Here is a 22,970-nt window from a genome sequence, read left to right as displayed (position 1 = left end):
TGGATGACCTGAGGTTGAGTAAATTTTCAGCAAATTGAAATTTTTAGGTGAACTGTTTTATTTTTGTTCTGGCCATTTTACTTTCTCACCAAAGTTGAAAGTAAATACTGTGTATTTGGGGCGGCAGTATTTAAAATTAGTCTCGAAGAAGTCTCGTCTGTTCACCAAGCTTAATTGATTTGATCAAAATACAGTAAAAACAGTAATATTGGAAAATTATTAAAATTTTAAATAACAGTTTTCTATTTGAATATATTTTAAAATGTAATTTACTTCTGTGAGTCAAAGCTGAATTTTCAGCATCATCACTCCAGTCTTCAGAAATCATTTTAATATACTGATTTGCATATAGATTTAGAAATCTTTATATATATGTGTGTGTGTCTGTGTGTGAGTGTATTATAAAGAACATCATTTGTTTAAAATATAAATCTTTTGTAACATTATACATGTATTTACTGTCACTTTTTTCCCCTTGCTGAATATAAGTATTAATTTCTTAGACTTTTAGAGGGTGTTTGTGTGTATATACATGCAGTATATATATGCACATTTTCCATAGTGAAGTGAATTATATTTTTCAAACAAGCAAGATAATAAAGCAGGTATCTTTATTTGAAAATGAATGTTTATCGGTTTTCACATTGCAAGAAGAGACACGCTTTGTGGCCTTAGTAGCTCATGTAACATTCATGAGATGTTTCCAGGGACAACTTCAGGTGAAAAGCCTACTAACTCACTAACACCCTATACACACACTCGAACACACTCCTGCACATTTACATATTCATCTGTTTAGCAAACATCCCACTATATTTTTTAACCTTGCTTTGTCATGAATCAGCAGCATTTTATTTTGGAAATCACACTTATCTTCCCCCAAGTTCTGCTGTAGACACACACCCACACACACACACACACACACACACACACACACAGGTATAAACAGGGCTTCATTTGTATCAGAAAAGCTGGATCTGGAATTGGATTGCAATTATTGACCATTTTATGGACGGTCTTTAAGGTCAGCAGCCAATCAGAATTAAGTTGACAATGTTTCTGCTCGAGCGTGATTAGTCACATGACACTTACAGTTCAAGTTATTATATAGAAAATGTCTTAACTGATTCCATGAGATCTTAATGACCCTTCTCACAGATGCATTTCCACATTTTATGCTGTAAAATTTGTAATATTTTCATTGACATTTATAAGTTTCACATTTAATTCAATGTATTAATTGCCATTTCTTTATTTGTGAAATTGCTAGCAATTTCCGAGTAAAAACTGCTACAAAGTAATTTTTTTGTAAGAAGTTATGGCAAATTTTAATTAATTTAGAAGAAATAATAATCATTAAATTCTTAATTTTGTCAAATAAAATAGCAAAAAGTGAAAGTAATTTTTTTGAGGGAGTGGTGGCAATTTTTACATTTCTCTCTTATGACCAACACAACTGATTACGTAGATATCTGATATATTATTTTGTTATATGAGATTATGATGATGGATATTTCTTTCTCTTTTGTGTAGTCATAGAAATGCTACACTGGTTTTGTTTCTTCTTCTGTTGACGCAAATGGGAATGCAAAAATGATATTTGTTGTAGTTTCCATTCACGACTATAGAAGTTTCTGATGAATTCAGCTTCTGAGAACCGCAGTAATGTGAAACGGGTCCATTGACAAATGAAGCACTGCTGACCTGGTTACACCAACAGCTGGAAACAGGAAGGGATCTATTCATCTAGAAATCAACAACAGAAAGACTTAAAGTGCAAAACAGCAGAGAAATACAACTTTCCATTTTCTCCATTATTAACATCTCTGTGTTCACAAACTCACCTTTAATTTACAAATCAGTCTTGTACTCTAAGCGATGATGATGATGATGATGAATCATTGTTTCCGTACAGAAAAAAAACTAAAATCATATCTCCACTGATACATTTATAGCTTAACGTCAGTGTGTCACATATAAATGACGATGCATAGTTACCTGGTTCATGTTTCATTTTTAAATTATTGCAGTATCGCTCATTTGATCCGGGGTGCATGCCCAGTGTGAGGAGATGAAGGGGTTAATGGTCCGATCCGCCAGAGGTCATAGTTCAAGGGTCAATAGGGGGCAAACAGTACATGCGTGTGAGCAGTCCTGATTGGCCCCGGTGTAGGGCGGAGCAGCGCGGTGGGGAGGGACTGAGTCTGAAAGAGGGCGGGGCTATGGCAGGCACGCAGAGGGAAGGCGGAGCTAATGGCAGCGGCAGCAGCAGCGACGGCAGCCAGGTGAGGCGGCATTATCCTGGTTGTCTGACACAGGTCTTTACCGACTGGCATCTTCACCTGCTGGACAGAGAACAGGTTTTTTATTTTTTATTTTATTGTACACTAATTAAAATATTTAAATTGTTTTATATCTAAAATAGCATTATGAGAATTTAGCATGATAATTATTAGATTAATAATAATGACACATTCTTCAACATGATTCAAACACGCGCACACATATGTAAATAATAGGTATAGTGTATAAAAATAAATATAAATATAAAAAAAAAAAAGGAATATGCACACAGAAATATAGAGGCCAAGCTTGTGTAGATGTATTCCATCACTTCCACAAAAGTTCTGAGGCCTCGATGAAATAAAAAAAGAGCATCATTAAAAAAAATTTGTATGCAAATTAAATTTTATTAGTAAAATCTGTAATCATATGGGTTGTATATAAACAGTGTTTCCCAACTTTTTTTTAGCTATGGCACAGTTTTGAAAAGTAAAAAATCCAATGGCACACCACTAAGCACCGAAATATAACAAAATTGCATAAACTTGCATTAAAACTGGATAATATATTTTAAGTAGTACTCACATTTAATGTGAAACTTGAGCTTGAGTATATGAACACAGGGTCATAGGTAGCTTCATGATAAAACAAAAAATGTATATGTCATCGCTGTCGGGCAGAAACATTGTAGTATAAAACCACAATCACTTTCAGGAAATTTTAAAACAAATATATATATATATATATATATATATATATATAATTAAGCAGGGTCTTCAGAGCTGGTATTGTGGCTTTATATTCAAACACACGCACACACACACACACACACGCACACACACGCACACGCCTTTATAGAGTAAAGAAAATGCTGTACTTATTCAAACATCAGTTCTTTATTTGCCCTTGCAGTGTGAACGAGCAGCGATCTGTCTCTAGTCTGCGTGAGGCATTTCATTCTGAATGAATTATGACACTTATGAAGTTATGAGGGTTTGCTGATAGTCCAGTGGCATTATGAGGTTTACTCACAAGTTCTTTAGAATGCATTTCAACGGTTAATATTTGTAAAAAACACAAACGGATGTAAAGATGACTAATAGCATTTATTTATAACAATATCAATAATGACGAAACATTATAGTGATAGAGAGTTTTGATGATTTTTGCACGGCACACCTGACAATCTATCTCAGTAGTTGGGAAACACTGCCCTAAAATCCTGCATATGCAGTGTGACTAAAGAGATAGCTCATGTTGATGTTGTTCCAAACCCATATGTAGTTGTTCTTTTTCATGGATCACCAAACAGTTTCACTACAGCAACAGTTCACAGTGAACGCAAGCACCACAACTGTAGTCCACATGACTCAAGCGCTAGCTTCCAAAATGTCTGAAGTCATATGATAGATTGTTTGAGGAACAGTAAAATTGAAATCACTCACTGACAATCTTTGAAATCTCATTTGTGTTCACAGTGAGCTTGACAGATCTGGTCACTGTGAGCTGGTGTTGCACGAAGCAATGCAGAAAAAAATATAACAATGACAGAATTTTCTGTCATTTTTGGGTGAGCTATCGCTTTAATAAACGGTATTGATGTGTACAATTCATCAGGACGTGTTGTTTGAAAGGAAAACGTTGTTTTGATAAATTTTCATCAAAACAATAGTTTCCCCTGTCTCTGGAGTCAAACAGGTTTTGAGAATACAATAATAAACTACACCACTGTTCAAAAGTTCAGGGTCACAGAAATAAATTACATTTTATATTCACATAGAAAAGAGTTATGTCAAATAATAGTTCACATTATTACTTTTTACTGTATTTTTCATTTATACATCTTACCGACCCTTTGATTTTGAATGATAGCATATATTATTGTATGTGTGTGTATGTATATATATATATATATATATATATATATATATATATATATATATATATATATATATATATATATATATATATATATATATATATATATACACACACACACATAACATAAACCATAAACACGTAATCTATACACGAATGAAATCCTGGTCTTCATTATTTCCCACTGAACAGAAATATGTCACACCGTGAAAGTTAAATGTGTTGTGAAATTAATTCATCTTGTTTTTATTAACATCTGATTTCAAAATGTCCTTTATTGTTTGCCCATTTCCATTGAAATGAATGAGGTTGCTAAAGGCTATTTTTCTCCAGGTATTTTTATCCTTTCTGAAACGAACAGATGGCAGTTGCATTTAGAAGCGAGAGGATGCAGGAACCTACTGTCTGTTTGGTGGCTCCTCTTTGGGTTTTGGTGTAAGGACTGTACTTGGGTTTGGCTGGTTTCCCCGCAGCTCTGTCTTTATGGCGTCTGCTGCTGATATGCTGATGATACAAACACAGAATGTGACGCAGATGTGATGAGCCGACAGAACCAGTTTACAGATTCTATAACAGCGTTCAATGCTATTATGATCTTTGCATTCCAAATTAAAATACAATTTGCACTGCAGATTATTTGCTTTAAGCATTTATAGTAACACACACATGGGTTCTTCCAATATGTGTAATGGTTTTTATACTGAACAAACTGTATATTCTATGGCCCTACACCTAACCCTAACCCTCACAGGAAACTTTGTGCATTTTTACTTCCTCAAAAAAACTCATTCTGTATGATTTATAAGCGTTTTGAAAAATAGGGACATGTGTTATGTCCTCATAAGTCACCCTCTCCTTGTAATACCTGTGTCATACCCATGTCATTATACAGAGTTGTGTCCTGATATGTCACAAAAACATGCCCACCGTGTTACATAATAAAGGAAATCTCATTTGCAAAACCTGTAGTCAAATGAGTTGTGTTTTACAGTGACTGAAATCCATGCATTGCTTCTATGTCTAGCTGCTCTTTTTCTTTCAGAGTGACAGACAAATGAGGTTCGGCGTTCACCTGCTTGAGCTGCGTCTCTGAATTGACGTGCACGTCGCAGGTTTCACAGTGGAATGTCTTGTTCTGCAGGCCCGTGTCTGCTTTAGTGGGGGCGGTCAGCTTGCTCTTCAGCCCGGGCCTGGGGAACGATTTGATGGAGCCGATCCCACTCCGAGCCTCCAGCATGGTTTTGTGTTTGGTGCCTGAGGAACAAAACATGACAGGTTCAAAACATTTATCACCTTAATGATACGCCTTTGCCAGAGAGAACAAAAAACAACATCCAAAAAAAAGAAAGAAACATGAGGGCTGGAAGGGATCTTTAGCACTGATGCATCAATATTCTAAGTAGTTTTAAATGTATTAGTACTGAGTATATATCAAAAGAGTGAGGGAGTTTATGTTTCTTGTTGATCTTAAACTAAAAGGTTTTTGCTTATATAATTAAAACTAATTTTGAAGACAAACATAAACATGTAACTTCTGTATAAAATTAAATGACATGGATAAACTGGATCAAATAGTGCTTCAAATATAGCTTCTATGAGCCGCAGCTCTGGATTCATTTTCTCCTTAAAAATCTTTCAAAAGCTTCAAACCATGAACCAAATCAAACAGTGTTTCAAAACAGACAGACGGTAAAGATTTTTAATGTTTGTTCATCAAGGCTGTATTTATTTGAACAAAACACAGTAATATTTTTACAGTTTAAAGACCTGTTTTCTATTTGAAAATATTTTAAAGCGTAATTTATATCTGTGATGTGCAGTTGTATTTCCAGCATCATTCCTCCAGTCTTCAGTGTCACATGATCTTCAGAAATCACTCTGATATGCTGATTTGCTGCTCAAGAAGCATTTTTGATTATTACTAATGTTGAAAACAGTTGTACTGCTGAATATTTATGTGAAAACCATAATTTTCAGGATTCACCAATGAATAGAAAGTTCATAAGACCAGCATTAATTTTACATAGAAATATTTTGTAACATTATGTCTTTACTATCATTTTTAATCAATTTAATGCATACCTGCTGAATAAAAACATTTAATTTCTTAAATAAAAAAAACTGATGGCAAACAATAGTTTTGCTAATTATCAATGTCAATGTAACCTAAATAGCCTGAAAAATGTCCCTACAACCTAACTTGACATATATCATCATAACAAAGGTGCAGTATCTTGCTGTAGTACTTGATTATTTTAGTAGCACTTCAATTTTTATTCATTTACCTTTTTAAAGTCTTGGACTTATAGTTTCTAATAAAGAAGCTGTGCATTACAGTAATTGAAATTTACTGTAAAATGTCAAATTGACTGTAATCTTGAGTGACTTCTATTATAAAACTGCAGCAACAGAGGATGTTACTTGAGCTCTGTTGTCCTGCATGTGTCTGAATAAGACCTGATTCTGCTGAACTCTGAAAAAAGGCTCTGAGAAGTTGCTTACCGGTATTATGTGCGTCCAGCTGTGACACAGAGTTGACGGCCACCTTACAGAGGGAGCAGTAGAGCAGACGCAGTGCTTTCTCATCCTCCGTCTCTGGACTGACGGCGGGGTCGTTCTCTTCTGGTTCAGGCGGGATGGGGGTGATGGAGCGGCCGTCCTCTCCTCCTGATGCTGAGGTAGACTCTGGCTCTGTGGGCTCCACCCCGGAGCCGAACACTGGGGCAGAAGAGGGGGATGAAGGGGTCACAGGCACTCCATGACTCCCACCTGTAAAAGACAAATAACACGTTTCTGGTTTAAAAATAATAGCTTGCTTAAATAATAATAATAGCTTTACTGTTTTATTGGGAGTCCATTGTTTTGAACTCAAGTGCTTCATAATGTGAAGCTATTCTTGCACTGATGCCAGACTCATCATTGATAAAAACAAAACAATTATTCATTATATATGAATGTCCAAATATGAATATAAAAGAATTAAAAATTAAGTACTTTTCATTTTTAAAGCACTTAATGAAATTAATTGATTATACAAAGACATATTATTGAAAAAGATTATCCAAAAACATTTTGCTCAATTTCCAGCATAAATAAACACACACAAACACACACACACACACAAACAAAACAAATAGCAAATAATGATTATTTAATACGTTTATTAATACAATATTTAAATAATAAAATAATAATTTAATAGAACTTAAAAATGAAGCTAAAACAAACAATTTAAATTTAAAAAGCAAACAAATAAATAAATACATCCAGACTCGTCATTTATTATGAATAACTTATCCCTGAAGTTCTAAATATGAAGAGAACATTATTATAAATAAGAACAATTATTAATTAGAATATACAAAAAACATTTCCTGCATAACTTACAAACTACATGGCAATACAAAATACATTTTATTAAACAACTTTAATAATTTAATAAATTGCAAAAAAAAAAAATTATACAATATTTGAAACACAAACAAGCAAATAAATAAATAGAGACTCGTTATTCATCAACTATAAATCATCAAGTTTCAAATAAACTGTAAAAAGAAAATGATTGAAAAGTACAGTCCCTTTCATTTTTAAAGCATTTAATAGACTATGCAATGTAAAATAATTACAATAATAAATTTAAGTTAAGTTAATACAAGTTAAATACCATTTAACTAAATAAATATGATGAACTCATTCATATTTTTCTAATCTGAAGCATTGTATTGAGGCACATATAGAAGTCCGATTTTTCTAATTATAAGCACATTATACTGTCCACTGGATGGATGAGTACTGGCTTGTGTTTTGGATGAATAAATATGAAGCAGGCACATATAAACACAAACCCTGATGTCACTGATGACTTGTCAACTTCTAAAAGCTCCTTCGGTGCCATCGTCAATAATACATGAGCACTTTATTCCATCAAGCAGCACTCTCGCGTTCTGATCCTGAGTTTTCCCCAAGTGTTGGACTAGCTTTGATTTGAAGACTTCCTTTTTTGTGCTGGAAAATAACTGTGTTAAATATTGAGATCGATGGCGCCACACGCCAGTTTTACCTAATGTGGTCGACACTGAAATGAATTGCAGTGAATGAGATAAACTGCTGCTGAATTTCCCCAGATGAGGTCTGGTTCTGGCAGGACGCTCTGATCAATGTCTGAAGGGTCTGAACTCTTCGTACAATAATAACACAGAAGCTCTCTTAATATCAAACCCTGGGGACTCAATCGATACTGAATTATGTTGTTCTATTTTGGTGACCCGTAAAGTAGAGTCTTTTATTTATCCCAGAGCTCCTCTTTGGGTCATCTGTAAAAGAAAAGAGACATGGATGCTACCGAACAACCGATTAGTTAGTGTCACAGGGCGCTTACTGCGAGGAATGAGAAAACAAAGGAGCAAGGAGATGTGGGAGGATCCAGAACAATCAGACTTTATTTAGAAATATATGGGAACATGCATGTAGCACACGGGGATTGATGGTTAAGACTAGACACCAGACTCCGGGAAACACAGGGCTAATAAACACAGGGAAAGTAATCAGGGAGAACTGAAACAGGTGGAGTAATTAATTAAAACCCATGGAAACTAAAGAGGGAACACCTGAAATCAAAGAACACAATCATCATGAAGGAGAAGCTAGGTCACAAAAGGGAACAAGGAACATGTGGGAGAGGAAAACAAACGGCAAAACAGTCCATGTGTGCGACGGTTAACCCCAGGGCTGCAACAAACCATTATTTTGAAAATGGATTCATCTAATGATTATTCGAAAAATTCAAAGAGCAGAAAAAAAATATATAATTGTATAATTATACGCAGGAAGGCTGAATTAGTAGCTTTGCACTACAGTGCCACACAGGTCAAACCGTGTTATTGCAAACCCTTACTTTAGGTCATATGAGATCAAATGACTATTCGACTAAAAACATATTTATTGCAAATGTTTTATTGTCCACAGTTTCGATACTTTCACATAATCAATTCAACACTATAGTTAACCCTAAACTCCACCAATAGGTTGTTCTGCACATATAGTTTCGTAATACAGGACTTTTGTTAGTTCCTAGGATAGCAAAATCGACTAAATGAGCTTTTTCACATTTGGCTCCCAAACTCTGGAACAGCCTTCCTGATAATGTTCGGGGTTCAGACACACTCTCTGTTTAAATCTAGATTGAAAACCCATCTCTTTCGCATAATTCATCTCATAATTTCTGACTGCAGTTGTATCTGATCAAATGTGCATTCTTATTCTTTAGCTTGGGTTAACTAATTTTACTTGGTTGGATGAGCAGCTATGCTAATGAAGTCTCTATTTTTTTCTCTGTTTTGTCACGGGATGTAGGATTTACACAAGCTCCAGTCTGGATCCAGAACACCTGAGAAAAGATGATGCTGGAGGACACCAGATGATGCTAACTCTGAATTAACAAACAGAACTTACAACTATTGCTACAAGTGTCACTGCATCATATAATAATTGCTGTTAATAGTGTTCATCGTCTGGGTGACTACGTCTTGTATTAGTTTTTCCAAAAATTTCTGCAATATGCATATAAACTGACAGTCACCACTGATAAGCTACCACTAAATATAGTTTAAAAATAACTATTTGTAAAGTTGCTTTGCAATGATTTGTATCGTAAAAAGGAGGTTAGCTTGTTGAGCTTTGGACTGAGGCAGCAACGCTGACAGCACAAAAGAAACAAACGAAAACAAACTAAAACACTTTTTATATATTTTATTTGTTTATCTGACTATCAATAATTGATATATTTATTTAACTATTAACTGACAGCAGAGAACTTTCAAACATGTTGTGAAATTACTGAAATTTTAACTTTAAATATTGACTTGAAGATTTAAAGTGGTTTGAGTGACAAAAAGTTTGGAAAACCTGCATTATATGAAAAAAAAAATAATAGAAATAAAAAATTTAAAAACAGCAATGGCATGGTCAGAGTCTTCCAGGTTTTAAATACAGGATCTCATTTGTTGAAAAATCTTATACTAACAATGAGCAAATATATTTCTACATTTATTAACCACTGTTAATATTAGTTTTTATATGTTATTTCATAGTCATTTAACTAATGTTAACAGTATTTTTGCTTTGAAAAATGCATTAGTAAATGCTGAGATTAAATAAGTTAACTAATTTTACCAAATTAAACCTTATTGAAAAGTGTTACCATATTTAATAATATTTTGAATTGGGTTTTATTTTTGTTTCCAGTTTTATTTAATTTAGTTCAAATTTATTAGGTGTTCAAATATACATTTTTTAGTTTTTACATTTTAAATTCAAGTTGTTCATCTACTTATGTATGTTTTATTTGTATCTTTTAATAGGTTCAGTTTTAATACTCATTTGGTGCATGTGTGTGAAGGAGCACATCATCTGGAAACAATTATGTCCTATTCGTGTAGGATGTTGAATCACAGGCAATTTAACCAATTATGAATCATATTCCATTTAATGATTCCAGTTCCATAATGACTCCATTAATGATTCTTTTATTACTTTGGAGGAAAAGCCTCAGATAAATATTTCTGATTATATACTAAACAAACACAACACTATTTGTGGTAACATCTAAAACAAGAACTAATTCTCGTTAAAAGGAACCGATTCAAAAGAGTCATTTGTTTATGAATCATTTGTATATTTCACTAGTGCAGCAGGTTCATGATCGTGTACAACCATTTAGGATAATGCAAAAGAAAATAATAAAGACTGCATCTACAGCAGCACAGTTGTTCATAATCCAAAAAATAAAGATAAAAATAAATCTTATCTTTGCTGCAATAACACTGTATAAATATATCATGCGAACAGACCAAGCAATTTAGACCATATTTTCCATCCAGCTGTAATTTTTCAGTGAAGAGGTAATTTAAAACAGCTCCACTCCTCAATTAATCAATTTACCGCTGATGTCAAAAGCCCACAAAGTCGTTTGTTGTTTATGAAGAGATTCCCCTTGAACGACAGATAAAGAGTAAGGGAGGTGGGCAGCAGCGCTGACCTGAACATTAGCCTCATTTTCATCTAACATCAGGAAGCTCGGATCACAACCGGCCGACTCTACAGGAAGTCTGGCACATCCCGAACTACGACGTGTGAACAGTTTGAGCAGCATTTGTGTGTGTTAAGTCATTAAAGGGTGGTTTGTGAGAGTACAGGCTGCTTTGATTGTCTGTCAGTGTGCTGGTGATCTATAGACTCTGCTGTGACCTGTGTGTCAAAAGAAGGAGAAACACACACAGGTAGAACATCAAGGAAGGAAAAAGACAAAGAGATCAATGGTTGCTCATTAATGACTGGGTTGGCTTTGATCAGTCTGCTCTATCAATGTGCTGGAGGTGACAGAACAGATCTGGCTCAGTCAGTGCAATTCATTTTTATGTCACCAGTCAAAAACAATGGAAATAAAATGCCTGAATGTCATTGCATTAAGTCACAAAATATCACAACGACACATATTTATCCTTCAATGCTAAAATGCAATCACACATTTTGATATTGTGGCTAAAGATCCATAATGCTCTGTATGCAACACTTTCTTAATGAATTAGAAAAAATAAATAAACAAACCAAAATGTTTTTGGAGAAACTTGTGATATATTAGTTTTTATAGTTTTTTCCCAGCATTGCTTTTCATCCATTTTGGAAAGAAAACAGCAGAACAAACATATTTAATTATGATATTTTAAGAAATAAATATAATATAAAATATTTTATCTCTGGTTGGTCGCAATCTAAAACATATCATGCTTTTTGATAAAATCACGGATATCAGTCATTTTCCAATTAAAATGATTATTAACAATCTAATAATGTGTGTGTGTGTGTGTGTGTGTGTGTGTGTGTGTGTGTGTGTGTATTAACTAAACTAAAATATTAAAAATAGTTGCCATTTTAATTTAGTTTAACTTGATGTACAAAAAAAGAATAACTGAGATAAAATTAATAAAAACAAATACAAATGACAAGATTAATTAAACATGCTATTATCAGATCTAATATTAATGCACAATATTACTTAACAAAATTTTTAGTATTAATATTGTTTATATAAAATAAAATAAAATATTATATTTTGACTGATAAAATTAAAAAAGTAGTTCAAAGTAATCAACATTTCAAAATATTAAAATATGAATTTTTAAATAATAAATCTTATTATTGATAATAAACATTCATAAAATGATGTAAACCGAATAATTTGAAAATTAAATAATACCAAATCATGAAAAAAATACGTATCTCATTTTCTCAAGTAACTCTCCTGTCTGTTTCTGCTGATGTGCCTGAACACTTGCCAATCTCTGCTCTTTAATTACGGGGGCAGTAATAAGCGCACGTCTCCATAATCCGTCCACCCTCGTTATTATACCAACTAATCAGAAAGTTCCCTTGAGTTCTGATTACATTTTCACCATGATGCTGGATTAAGGCCTCTAATTATAATGATTACGCCCCATTATGAATCACACTGACTTGTGAAATCAGTCCCCGAGGGCCAGGCGTTCCTCTCAGACCTCTGTTTTTTTATTAATCGCCCCAAATATCTCATTTAGAAATTATCCATATTTTATAGAGAATAATAGCTTCTGTAAAACACCAGGGAGGAGGTCATTTGTGCTGCAGCCTTCTCTAAAGCACCGCGACAAGACAGCTTTTTACTCACAGTCCTCAACGAATACAAACCTGCTGCGTGATGCTACACATTCACATCCCAAACCAGAATAATTTGCTACATGAATATCTGAACAAGCAATATGTGACCCTGGACCACATACAAGGCTTAAGCGTAGATTTTTCGAAATTGAGATTTATACATCATCTGAAAAAATAAGATTTCCATTGATGTATGGTTTGTTGGGATCAGAAAATATTTGTCTGAGATACAACTATTTGAAAATCAGCAATCTGAGAATGCAAAAAAAAAAAAAAATAATTGCCTTTAAAGTTTTCCAAACGAAGATCAAAAATTGTGTTTTTACGGTAGAAAATGTACAAAATATTTTGACCCATTCAGTGTTTTTTTTTTTGGCTATTGCTATAAATATACCATAGAGACTTATTACAGCTTTTTGTGCTACAGGGACACATGTCAAAAGAACAAAGCCTCTGCTTTTAAACAAAAAAAGATCACTTTCATCCACACGCTCCTAAAACACTTCCTGAGTCAACATTTAATTCGGAAATGTTTGGCAGTTTTGTATTTGTATGCTGTTTAATAATTTATGATCACGTTATTTTACATATGCATCTGCTTACATATGTGTTTATTTGTTTCTTCTCCACCATGCTGTGATCCTGAGATTCAGTACTCTTTCAGAAAATGTGTAATAGCGCCTCCTACCGTAAAAAACAGTGAAAATACAGAAAACCAGAACATTTCTTCAATGCCATGGAAAAATGTAAACAGCGTAAATTGGTCAAATGTGACAGTAAAGACATTTAGAAAGTTTTCAAAACACTGTCCCTTTCAAAGTTATTTTCATCAGATATTCCTGAAAAATAAAGTTTATCACAGTTTTTACAACAATAGAAGTAGCACGATTGATATTAACATTGATAATAATCAGAAATGTTTCTTGAGCAGCAAATCAGGATATAAGAATGATTTTTGAAGATCATGTGACACTGAAGACTGGAGTTATGATGCTGAAAATTCAGATTGGCATCACATGAATAAATTACATTTTACCATTTATTCACATAGAAAACAGTCCTTTTAAATGGTAAGAATATTTTAAAATGTTACTGTATTTTTTTATCAAATAAATGCAGGCTTGGTGAGCAGAAGGGACTTAAAAGGTCTTTAAAGTTTATTTTTATTTTTGTATATTTTTATATTTTCTGATTTCGTTTAAATTTTAATTAATTCATTTTGATGTTTTGTCATTTTTATTAGTATTTCTTTCTTTTTTTTCTTTGACTTATTTTAGTATATCAAGTTAAACTAAATGAAACACAAATGATAAATTAATTTTGAATACTTAAAAAAATAGACATATTAAGAAAAACTAATAAAAATCAGAAAATATAAAAATATATAAAAATAAACTTTAAAAGACCTTTTAAGTCAAGTCATCTCCATTATTTCTTATATAAGTAAAAAGAAAAAAAGAAAAAGATTTAAAAAAATGCATTAATACTATTGCTTCCAAACACTTAAATATGGAAATAACTGATCACACTTGCAAAATGTGACGTTTTCCTCAGTATTTTTGTCTTGTTTTCCTGTGTGAATGTCTAAAGATGGTGAGTCTAAATGTTTTGTGTGAAATTGATCAAAATCAAGCAAGTTTATGATAAAAAAAATAAAATAAACAAAAAAACTAAGATCTGCCAATGGGCTCAGAATTTTTTTTTACTTAATTCTTAGAGGAAACCAGATTTTATTCACCACTGATGGATATTTATTCTTGTTTTAAACAAACTTTGTTCAATTCCTCGGAAAATAAGACTTAATATCTTAATTTTGCATCTCAAGTAAATATATCTTAATTTAAGGATCTTTAGTTATTTGTGTCGAAAAACAAGACAAAAATACTATGCAGGATATTGATTTAGCAATGCCATGCCTTCATCAATTTAAGACCTTACTCTGATTAAGACACCCTGCAGAAATCCTGTATCTCAATGCTGCTAAAATATCACTGATCTGAACACATTTGGAAACACTGTTGAGATCCCTGGACACTTTTTCTCAGGAGAAACATCTGAGAAGCATCAGGTTGGTAGGTGAAAGTGCAGTTTTAGAGCACCGTCCCGTTCCATAAACCAGCTCTGAACCAAGAGAAAGCATCTGAAGTCCGGTCTGTTCTTCTCTCTTTCCTGACTCGTGCTTTCTGTCGCATTGTGCAGCTGTCTGAGCTGGCGTCCCTCCCCTGACAATCTGCTCTTTAATAGCTAATATCAGGGTACATTTCCTCCGGCACTGGACTGGAACAGAGAGATGGAAGCGTCTGTGTCACACACACGCGGCTGCTGACTCATCTTCTCATCTACAGCAGCTCTCTCTCTGTCCACTGACCATCTCTCTCTCTCTCTGCCTCAGATAACGGCCATGTGTGCTGCTGCTGAGGCTGATGCTGCCGTCTCACTGACTAGATGTCATTTTCAGCTCTGACAATTTCTTACTTCGGTTTCATTTTTTTTAGATGTCTGTGGCATCACTATATCTGCAGGCGCTGTAGTGTCTTTTTTCTAGCCTCAAAGGTTTTAGATGCACCGGGATAAAGGAAGTAGACCAGTTTTTACTCTCAATAATGGTTCACTAGTAATTAGTTCAACAAAGTTACTACTACTACAAATAATAATTCTAATAATAATGTAAAACACTTTTCTCTGGATTTTAAAACCATAATATCCACATCTAAACAAAACAAGCCTTGCAGCCTATGTATGCAAACACAGGACAGCAGAATGCAAACATGCACAGTTTTGTCTTTTGTTTTTGAAGCATTCATTTTTGTGAACTATTAAGTAAAATTTTTATTGTATGTTTATATAAATATGTAATATATTCAATAAAAAGAACAATATAAATAATTTCCGTAAATAATATTTACATTACATTTACATTAAATTATATATTATGTATATCCTATTAAATACTATATATTATATTTTATTTATATTTATATGTATTATAAAGTATAAACATTAGACAATTAGCAAAATACACACACACATATATACACATTTATTTATTTACATGCATGTTTATTTATATATTTTCCATTATGTGTGTGTATGTAATAACTTTTTTATTTATATTACTTTTAATTATATAGCAGAAAAACTAATAAATGAATATTGATAAATATTTAGCAAAAAAAAAAAATAATAAATAAATAAATAAAAATAATAATAATATATATATATATATATATATATAAATATATATATATATATATATATATATATATATGCTACTTTTTTTATAATTTTCAGTCTTCACTATAAGAATGAAAATGTGTGAGGATAGATAGATAGATAGATGCTATAATTATTAATATATAAATATATATATAAATATATATGCTATTTATTTTTTTATAATTTTCAGTCTTCACTATAAGAATGAAAATGTGTGAGGATAGATAGATAGACAGACAGACAGACAGACAGATAGATTATTATAGTGAAGACTGAAAATTATTTATTAGAAACTAATAAATACAAAAACTAAAAGTACACATACCAACAATATGAGTATCTCTGCCATGGAGTATGCATATATTGCATATATATATATATATATATATATATATATATATATATATATATATATATATATATATATATATATATATATATATATATATATATATATATATATATATATATTTATTTTTTTTATTTTATTTATTTATTTTTTTTGCAAGGTCCAAAGTAACTTTCATGCTGAAATCTAGCACGACCTTTACAGAGAAGCCCCAGGCTAAGAAATTCATTACGAATGCAGTGGCATCCAGATGGAATATAACAAACACCTCCAAAGTATGTAGTCACATGCATACATATTCTCTTCCCAAACATAATTCACTTCCCAGTCCTGACAAAAGACAACTTTGAATTAAACACATTAAATAGCCACTCAAAGAGCAGACAATCTCCCGCACTGATTTCTGCTCACCCTAAAGCCAACCTATTAGTATCTGAGCCTCTGCTATTCATTACATGCAGAAAATAAACTCTAGATAATGCAGGTTTCATCCGCCTCCACAATTCATCTCTCTGACATCTACGCACATTAATATTCATTACCGAGTGGCATTTTGACAACAAACGCCGAGCTCACCCCAAATGCTGGGAATGGGAGAGAATCGGTGGGGTTTGATGCTGCGGTCGGTATGATGTAGCCTGATTTATCGGGAGGTTTCTGGCCCTGCGTGATCATGTACTCAACTGGGTCACGGTGCCCTTCTTTATTCGCAGGCTGTTTTAATGCAAACAATACACCGGCTCGATTTGTTTTCTGAAGATAGGGCCGTATATTTGCATGTAGTGCATGTGTTGTTTTAGCACCATTTGCTAAAGAATAATGCAAATTGCACAGCACAAATGTATACAAAAGACTTGTGTTAAATGCAGTGTGTGCATGGTGCAAAACCCAGTTTTGAGTACTAAAGAGTGTATGAAGCAGCAGACTACAATATCATGATCTAACATACTTAATGTGACTCCACAGCATCTCTCCACAAGAGCACTGGCCTTATGATTAATGCGTTATCAGTAATGAGACTCATTTACAAAAAAAAGGACATGGAAAAGAATAAAATACTGAATTTAAATGCAGAATATTCTTATTTTAGCACATGTAGTAGTGCCTGGTTAAACTGGATAGCCATGGAGTCAGAAAGATGATTCATATAGTTGCAATTAAATAAAGTACTGCAGAAGATAAAACTGTACTTAATGCAAGAAATAGTTCACCCTAAAACTAAAATTTGCTTAGAATCTACTCACCCTCAGGCCATCCAAGATTTAGATGAATCGGTTTCATCATTTGAACAGATTTAGAGAAATTTAGCATTCAACCAATTGATGCTCTGCAGTGAATGGGTGCCGTCAGAATGAGAGTCCAAACAACTGCTAAAAACATCACAATAATCCACAAGTAATCCACAGGACTCCAGTCCATCAATTAACATCTGGAGAAGTGAAAGCTGCATGTTTGTTAGAAACAAATCCCACACTGAGACGTCTTTAACTTCAGAACAGTTGCTTCTGGCTTAAATATGAGTCCTCTATCCATAATATTGCTTTCCTCAGTGAAAAAGTTGTTTTGTCTGAATCAGGAGTGAAATATGCACAGATCAAGTGCTGCAAGTGAAAACAGTCCAAAAAAGCTCGAGCTTTTGGCTTCATAAGACATTAATTCATGAGTCCTGTGGATTACTTTTGGATTATTGTGATGTTTTTATCAGATGTTTGGACTCTCATTCTGACGGCACCCATTCACTGCAGAGCATCCATTGGTGAGCAAGTGATGCAATGCTACATTTCTCCAGATCCGATGAAGAAACAGACTTATCTACATCTTGGATGGCCTCAAGGTGGATACATTTTCAGCAAATTAAATTTTTGGGGTGAACTATTCCTTTGAAAAAAATAATATTGCCAAAAAAAAAAAAAAAAAAAGAAAGAAAGAAAAAAGGCAGGACCTGGCATCGACATGCATTTAGCAATTTTTCTATTGCAGTATTTTTAACTTTATGATTAATCCTTTTGACTTAAGTAAATAAAAAAAATGGAAAAAGAGCAAGGTGTGTTGCAAAACAAAGTGTTTTGCAGAAAAATAAAATCTAGTGTCCTTTACATGCATTGTTTTTTTTTTTTTTTTTTTTTGCAATTAAATACAGACTGCATGCAAAACCATTGTAACTGTTTAGTGAACTAACCACAAAGTGTTGGCAAGAACAACAGTTGGTAAAAAAAAAAAAAAAAAAAAAACATGTTGTTTATAAAAAGCACAATGCACACAGAACACAAACTACAAACACTAGTGCATCTTTTGTGATTGTGTTTGGTGTTGCATCTATGAGTCCAAACAAACTGCATTTCCTCTTGCTCATAGAGATGAGGCATTGCTTTATAATGGCTTGTGGAGGAGCGTCTCTCTGACTTCAGGCAACACTTTTGCCTTAAAATGCCACAAATTAGATTACACCAGGTGTTTTAGTACAAATAGACATTTTCATTGGGCAAGCGTGACTGCTGGGCCTAAACAAGCAGAACAAAAAAGAGTGAAGTAAATTATCGGTTCCAGACATGTGTTGAGTGCACCTTATTCCACAAAGTGCTTACATATACAATTTCGTGCCATGAGACTCCAGCAACCTGATCCAGCTGTAATCCTGCAGAGAATACAGCCAACCCCTGGATCGCTAACAAACACAGGAGGATGCTGCTTGCTTTGGATCATCTGCAACCCCTTACGAAAAATAAGTTTATTCAAGTGTGCTATTAGTATACTTCTTTTAAACTAAAAAAGTATGCTTTTTGGTTTACTTGTTATGTACTTCTCAGAAATAGGCTTTATGTACTTCTCAGAAATAGCCTTAAAATGATATTTAAGTACTTTATACTTGACTTATACTTAAAAAGTCTACATATATTTGAACTATACTTGTGCTCCTAGAATCCGAAACAACAAATACTAACACATGTAATCTAACATGATCATGTGACATGAAACAGCATCAGAACTGTAGTGTTATGGAATAAAATGTTGACCGATGTAGAGGTAATAATTACATTCAAGCTTTGCGGTGTTGATCGACTCCATCTACGTTTTGATTATCATTCTGAATCGAATTCAGTCTTTTTTCAGCTTTTTGTTCCAAATGTTATTCCATATTTTTTATATAATGAAACCCACATTAAAGTGTTTAAAAAAAAGAACCAATGAAACTAGAATAAAATGTTTTTGTAAGCACATACCCTGTTCTTCCTTTAGATGTTTTGTATGTTTAGATATTCATATAAAAATATATATACAAATTAAAACCTAAATAAGGACATAGTAGTATACTTAAAGTATGATGTATAGTTCACTTAAAGACAACTTATGAGTATACTTGCAGTATAAAACTACTAGTAGTTTACTAAGACTATACTTCAAAGTGTACAAAGTATTTAATTAGTAAACTATCAGTATACATATAAATTCACTTTTAGTATAACTGCAGTACAAACTACAAACATAGAGATAAACTAGTTGTGTACTCAAAGTTTGCTACTGCTATACTTAAAACTATACTTTTAAATACTAGAAAGTGGGTTAATTTCGTCCCAATGAGTATTGAAACAGTGCACTTACAAGAACACTACTAGAACACTGATATTTGTATACTTGCTACATAAAGCATGCTTAAAAATATACTTGAACTTTACTTAAGTATACTTGAAGTTTACTACTTTTTGGTAAGGGACAGCAGTACGAGTCATACTGAACCACCAGAGCGATATGTATAACTTCACTGTACTGCAGAAGAATATTAAGATCAGGAGATGTCAATGAAAACCAGAACCTGAAGTGGGTGTCGTGCTATTTTCCACTGGTGCACATAAACATAAAGTACTGTACTGGTGCAATAGCAACACAATTACTGCGAAACGCGTGCCTAGGACCCAAATTACGGCCTTTAAGATGATTCGTGGAACATATTTCTTGTTTCTGGTTCAGAGAGAAAGCTCTTTGTGACAGAAATAGGAGAGGAGGTCAATCCTTGTCCAGGGAAATCTGATGAATGTTTCTTCTGTAGCACAAAACAGCAGTAAATAGCAGAACTCTAACAGACTCTTACATTTGCCCTTTGTGCATGCAAAACTTGTCAATACTATGCTGGGTGTTTTCTAGGTGGTTTCTTACTGGTACAAGTAACCTTCAGTTCAATAAGATATTATGGGCCAAATTGCAAGAAAGTATACATAGATACTTAGATATGGCTCGAAAATAAAGGCATGGACACATGCACATCTCATGAGCAAAGTTCAGGCATTTCAGTGGCAATTTGTGCAATGAAGAATTTGACCAAATTGAGTTTCCTGTGGAAAGAATGTCCTCTTCTCTCTCCAAATTGAGGTCTGGTGAACTTTGACATACAAATTAGCAATGCCAACCAATCCGTTGTTAAGCCTGACGTCACACACTGTTTCTGGGTCCAAACGCTCTATTAGATGCCAAAGCAAACCCAAAGAAATTATGCTAACATTTGCTAACCGTGTGCTATAACCCTACCCAAAAAAATCATGATCTTAAGCTTAACCTTTATCTCGACTACAGATAATAAAAAATAAAAAAATAAAAAAATCAACATTTATTTAGAGATTATTTATTTGCTAGCCAGCAGAATAGCTTTGGATGTTTAATTTGTTATTTATTCCTGTATCATTCACCTTGTCCCATTTTATGACTCTTTTTTTTTTGTGCTTTTTTATTGTCTGCCAATCTTTATTTAATTATTCATTTTACCTAGCTTTGTTTACATGCATTGTGTTTGCATTATTTTTTATTAACTCAATTTTATTAACTTATTAATCATCATTTCAACTCCAATAATTCTTTTGCTTTTAATTTAGGATGTTTATACCGACACATTGTGTTTGCAGAATTTTTATTAACACTATAATTACTTTGTCTCTAATAAGACTGAGACTGCATGCAAAATTGTTGCAACAGCATTCTTTCACCTTACAAAGTTTCATTGAGCAACATTAAACATGACCACATCTTAAATCAAGGATTTATTTATTTTTGATTATCTGCTAATCTTTAAAAAATAACTGTTCACAACACACTCCTGTTTCAAACAAGTTTGTCACAAACAGTTCAAGACGAGCTACACACTGAAGTCTAACACTTTGGGGTATGAGCTGCAATCATGAGCAACATTAATAGCGATGCTTGTAGACATGAGATAATGTTTCTCCTCTTACCTTGTCTGTCAGAGTTGCTGGATGCTGTGGAGGGAGAGAGGCTATTAGATGGCTCCTTGTTGGTATTTTCCTTGGTGACCAGAGAGCTCTTGTGTTTGAGGCATTTCGGAGCGTCCATGGATTTCATCTTCTTGGCATGTTTGGTGCCTTTGTAGTGGGCCAATGCCTGGCTCTAGGAAACACAAAACCAGCCGACCCGAGGAGAGGGCCAGCCCGGACCAGGTGTTAACAACAGCAGACGGGGCAAAGGAGCTCTGAGCCATGAGCAAACAAGCTGCTGGAAGCAGCGCTGCATTTTGTCAACATCAAACCACCCATCTGTGAGGATGAAGGTCACATGACGCCCATCTTTAATGCAGCCCTCATTATGAGAAATCCTACTTGCTTGTGAATCTTATATTTTACAGTGTCTTTCTGGAACGGTTTCAAAAGCTAATGAGCTGCCTACATATATGCAGCATTTTAAGGCATGATAGGTGTGCACACTATAATATTTAGTGGAAAAAAAATATCACTGGAGCCATTCACTTCTTCATTTTATGCCTATTCATCTGTCAATATAATAGGAAATCTTCTATAAATCAATAAATATTGATTAACTGATTAATTTCATGATTTTGCATACTTAAATTGCATCAGGTGCGACCTATAATGAGCTTAATTTACATATAAAAGAGACGTGTTTGTGCTGGAAATAATGACAATGACTTCAATTAAAGATTCACTATGTTAATTTGGTGCAGTTAGTGCCTGCTTAAACTGAATGATTAACTAATCCGCATATCATGTAATTAATTTGACTATTAATTTCAGCTGATTGACAGTAATTCCTTCTGATTCATTCATTCATCACTAAGGTTTGTATAATGATATATAATAATATTAATGTATCTCATATGTATTAAATTTTAACATCAGTAGCATTTTCAAGTCTGCTCACTTCTATCGCTTGATAAAGGTGGTTTCATTTCAGTCAGGATGTTCCCTTTAGAAGGCAGCTCCCTATGTAGGCAGTAGACCGCATGCAGTTCACTAGGTTTTGGCCTAGTCTCTTTGAGTAATGGTATGGAATAAAGAGTCTGACAGAGAAGAAAAGAATGGCCTCTCCCAGTCGTCTGTGTGTGAGGATATTATCCCGTAAGACACAGAGCCATACATAAAACTTCCAGCTCATCGTGGCTGACTTGGTGTGAAACAAATCTTTTAATATCTGCGGGCACAATGTAGGCAGCTTCAAACGCTCTGTGCCATTTGCTTTCACCTTCAAACAAGATTTATTACAGCTCACTTGGACCAGACCATTCGCAACGCCTTTCAGTTGGCCTTGTTTACCT

The 22,970-nt window shown here is 33.6% G+C and overlaps 1 protein-coding gene across 5 annotated transcripts in view; it reads right to left on the bottom strand.

Annotated features, from left to right (window-relative positions):
* Positions 1 to 593: 593 nt before the first annotated feature.
* LOC128031184 (zinc finger protein 385D) overlaps positions 594 to 22,970 on the bottom strand; it is an 82,087-nt gene continuing 59,710 nt past the window's right edge. For 3 of the 5 annotated variants that reach the window (XM_052619436.1, XM_052619437.1, XM_052619434.1), the window contains 5 exons: positions 21,637 to 21,808; positions 6,664 to 6,930; positions 5,234 to 5,415; positions 4,564 to 4,665; positions 594 to 2,345 (listed from right to left, as the gene is read on the bottom strand). In XM_052619436.1, the coding sequence (XP_052475396.1) occupies positions 2,118 to 2,345; positions 4,564 to 4,665; positions 5,234 to 5,415; positions 6,664 to 6,930; positions 21,637 to 21,808 (951 nt within the window). In that variant the 3' untranslated portion in view covers positions 594 to 2,117. The remainder of the gene's footprint in view (positions 2,346 to 4,563; positions 4,666 to 5,233; positions 5,416 to 6,663; positions 6,931 to 21,636; positions 21,809 to 22,970) is intronic. The other 2 variants (XR_008188064.1, XM_052619435.1) reach the window with 2 other exon arrangements.

The sequence above is a fragment of the Carassius gibelio genome, chromosome A16 (genome assembly GCF_023724105.1).
Source record: "Carassius gibelio isolate Cgi1373 ecotype wild population from Czech Republic chromosome A16, carGib1.2-hapl.c, whole genome shotgun sequence".
NCBI classification, from domain to species: Eukaryota; Metazoa; Chordata; class Actinopteri; order Cypriniformes; family Cyprinidae; genus Carassius; species Carassius gibelio.
Note: the sequence above shows the minus strand (reverse complement) of the source record. Positions and strands in the feature narration are given on the sequence as shown.